This window comes from Geospiza fortis, unplaced genomic scaffold (assembly GCF_000277835.1).
Source record: "Geospiza fortis unplaced genomic scaffold, GeoFor_1.0 scaffold432, whole genome shotgun sequence".
Classification (NCBI taxonomy): Eukaryota; Metazoa; Chordata; class Aves; order Passeriformes; family Thraupidae; genus Geospiza; species Geospiza fortis.
In genome coordinates this window covers 1,248,824-1,251,988 of record NW_005054436.1, presented here as the reverse complement: position 1 = coordinate 1,251,988, position 3,165 = coordinate 1,248,824, and the positions used below count along the sequence as shown (strand labels likewise).

Below are 3,165 nucleotides of genomic sequence, written 5' to 3'. Positions count from 1 at the left end.
CTTGGCGCTGCAGCCGCCAGGAAGTTTTTCTCTGCACAGAGGGAGGAGAAGCCTTCATCGGCCAGCCAGCCCTTCCAGCACACTGCTATAAAGCACTTCCCGTTTCCTCCCAGGGGATGCCGCTCCCTGGTGCCCTGGCTGCAGTCCCGCGGTTGTTTTGGTCCTTCTCAAATGGCCTTGGCAATAATCAGCGTGCCAGGGGCAGGCATCAACACGAAACACGTGGGTATCGCACATCTCTGCCCTCCCTGGCTCTGTGTCCTTCCCTTTCCCAGTGCCACGAGCAATTCCTGCAGTCCCTCCGCAATTCCTGCTCTTCCCTTTCTTCTGTAACTGCTGGCATTGGAAGATAAAGGGTGAAATAAAGGTTTAAAATCCTCCCCATTCTTGCAGAGACGATCCTAAGGGGTGAAATGAAGGTTTAAAATCGCCCCCATTCTTGCAGGGACATGAAATAAAGGTTTAAAATCTCCCCCATTCCTGCAGGGACATGAAATAAAGGTTTAAAATCACCCCCATTCCTGCATGGACATGAAATAAAGGTTGAAAATCCCCCCCATTCTTGCAGGAATGTGAAATAAAGGTTTAAAATCGCCCCCAATCTTGCAGGGACATGAAATAAAGGTTTAAAATCGCCCCCATTCCTGCAGGGACGTTGCTCAGCACCCCAGGCAGCGTTCCCGCAGTGAGGGAAGGGACAGGAAGCACCCACTCCTCTCCCTCCCTGTGACAGTTTCCTCCCTGCCTCGCTCAGGAAATCTCTGCTCTCTCTGTCCTGCTGGGAATCACAAACACCTTTGGCACAGGGGCAGGATCAGTGGATTTCTCATCAGCCAGGTGAAAACTTGGGGCCACAAACCAGCAGCACATCCCTGGATAAACCCAAACCTGCTCTCAGCAATGAAAGAAGAAAATTCCTTTCTTTGCAGTGAATCAAGACACGGAGCCCACCCCCTCTCGCAGAGAAAATGTGTGGTGGCACCTGGCAAAGCAGAGCTCGGGACTGTTCTGGGGGCAGGGATGACTCAGAGCAGGAAGAGCTCCATGTGGGACCCATCTGGGTGGATCTGGGCATGGGGAGAGGGTCGAGGGAGTGGTGAGTGGGAAGCTCTGTGCCAGGCAGGGAAAGCTTCCTGAATGCAGCAGAGAAATGCCAAGGGAGGAAATGTCTCTGCAACAAGATGGGATCTGGATATTCTTCCCCTGTGAGGGTGTAAAGCCCTGGCAGAGGTGCCCAGAGCAGCCCCTGGATCCCTGGCAGTGCCCAAGGCCAGGCTGGACAGGGCTGGGAGCACCTGGGACAGTGGAGGTGTCCCTGCCATGGCAGGGCTGGCACTGGAGGGGCTTTCAGGTCCTTCCCAACCCAAAGCACCCCATGATTCTCTGATTCTCCATGTCTGGAGTTGAGCAAAGCTCTTTGCTGCTGGCAGGAGTCAGGAGCAGAGGATGGGGTGAGCTCACACCATCGGGTGGTCACACAAAGGGAAGGGTGACACCCTGAGCTCTGTTCCTGTCCCCCAGCACCCCCAGAGTGGCTGGAACAATTCCTCCTCCCTCTCTGCAGCCCTCAGCTGTCACTGTGATTTTTTAAGATTTTCTAAGCCTTCTGATGTTTATATTCTTGTAGTGAACTTTCTCCCACACTTTCTGTAAATAACTCATTGTTTTGCAGTCCTTTATGGAGGAGGAGAAATTTGATGGGCTGTTGGTTTGTCCATTGGAGAGGTGGCACTGTCACCCTCCAATCCACTGTCGCTTTTGGGAAAATATAAATGTTGGAGTCCGAAAATAAACTTCCCTTTTTTCTTCACCTGGAGAGCAGCGCTGTGTGCTTGTGCTCTTTCCTGTCCTTAGTGACACTCAGCTTCTTTGATCTCGGCCACAGCCATGCTGGGCAAAGGAGGGGAGAGGGGATGGGGCACAGCACAGCACCCCCAGCCCCCTGTGCCCGTGGGGAGCAGCCCTGCAGCACAGCCACATCCCACAGGATTGCTCCTGGATCGCTGGAATCCATTGGATCCAGGGATTGCTGGGAGCTGGACGCCAGCCCAGCCTGCAGCTATTTCCAGCAGAGCTGTTCCTGGATGAAGGAAATCCATAATGAAGCAGCAATGTTACTTTTTAACCAGAGGCTTTTCACACCCTCTGCACGGAGACTCCTGACACTTTATTTTTTCTCTCCTTAATGAGACAAGCTGGTTATTCATTTATCCTTCATCCCCGCTTAGAAGGAACTGGGGCAAAAAATAATTGATGGCATTACAGAGCTCGGGCTGGCAGCCCTGAGCACGGCAGGGAAAGGGGATAAACAGGGAAAGCCTTGAGCTGGTGCCATCCTCACTGAGTGTGAGCCTCACTGGAGGCATTTTCTGCTCAGGATGTGGCCGCTGAAGAGAAGCTTGGACTCCAAAGTGGTGTGAGTGAAGCTGAGTGCAGCAGGGAATGGGCTGCCATCCTCCCAAGTGGTACAAAAGGAGGATCCAGATCTCAGACTGAGCTCTTGAAACCCACCAGCACTTTCCTGAAAGAGTGAAGTGAATCTGGACTGCCTTCCCAGGTCTGGTTCAAGGAATTTGGGGCTGTGAGGATGTGAGAGGCTCTGATAACCACACTCGCTGAGAGCTGCTCCAATATTGGGTGCAGCATCTCCCACCAAAGCTGCTGCTGGGGATTTTAGTTTGGATGAGAACAGCCAATGAATTAAATGGTATTAAACTATAACTGCTCTGGGAATCTGAGCCTGCCTTCCTTGCTCCAAGGAAGAATGAACTTTGCTTTGGATTTTCACTAAGTCGTGTCTATCCTAAGTCAAGAACTCTTATTTCTTCTTTTTCTATTTTTCTGGTTACATGCTCTGCAAGCGGGGGGGGTTCCCAAAAGAACCCGAGAGGGAGCGTAGCTGGGACAGCTGATCCCAAAGGGATATCCCACAGAGGGAAATCATTCCCAGTGTAGAAATTGGGGTTCAGAAATGGTTCTGGCATCAACCAGAGCGAGGCGAACCACTGCATTGCCCATCGCACGTTCGGGTTGTTTTTCCTCTCTCGGTTAGTTGTAATTACTGTAAATATTTACCGTAATTACCACATTTGGCTTTGTGTTCAATAATGAGCATTAATTAACGGCGGTTGCCATGGCAACCCGGCCCTCCGCCCGCCAGGGGGC

General features: G+C 51.9%; 1 protein-coding gene across 1 annotated transcript in view; it reads right to left on the bottom strand.

Moving 5' to 3' along the window:
- PPT1 (palmitoyl-protein thioesterase 1) overlaps positions 1–1,889 on the bottom strand; it is a 7,889-nt gene extending 6,000 nt beyond the window's left edge. Inside the window, exon 1 of the mRNA XM_005427109.2 lies at positions 1,859–1,889. Coding sequence (XP_005427166.2) covers positions 1,859–1,889 — 31 coding nt within the window. The remainder of the gene's footprint in view (positions 1–1,858) is intronic.
- Positions 1,890–3,165: the final 1,276 nt, after the last annotated feature.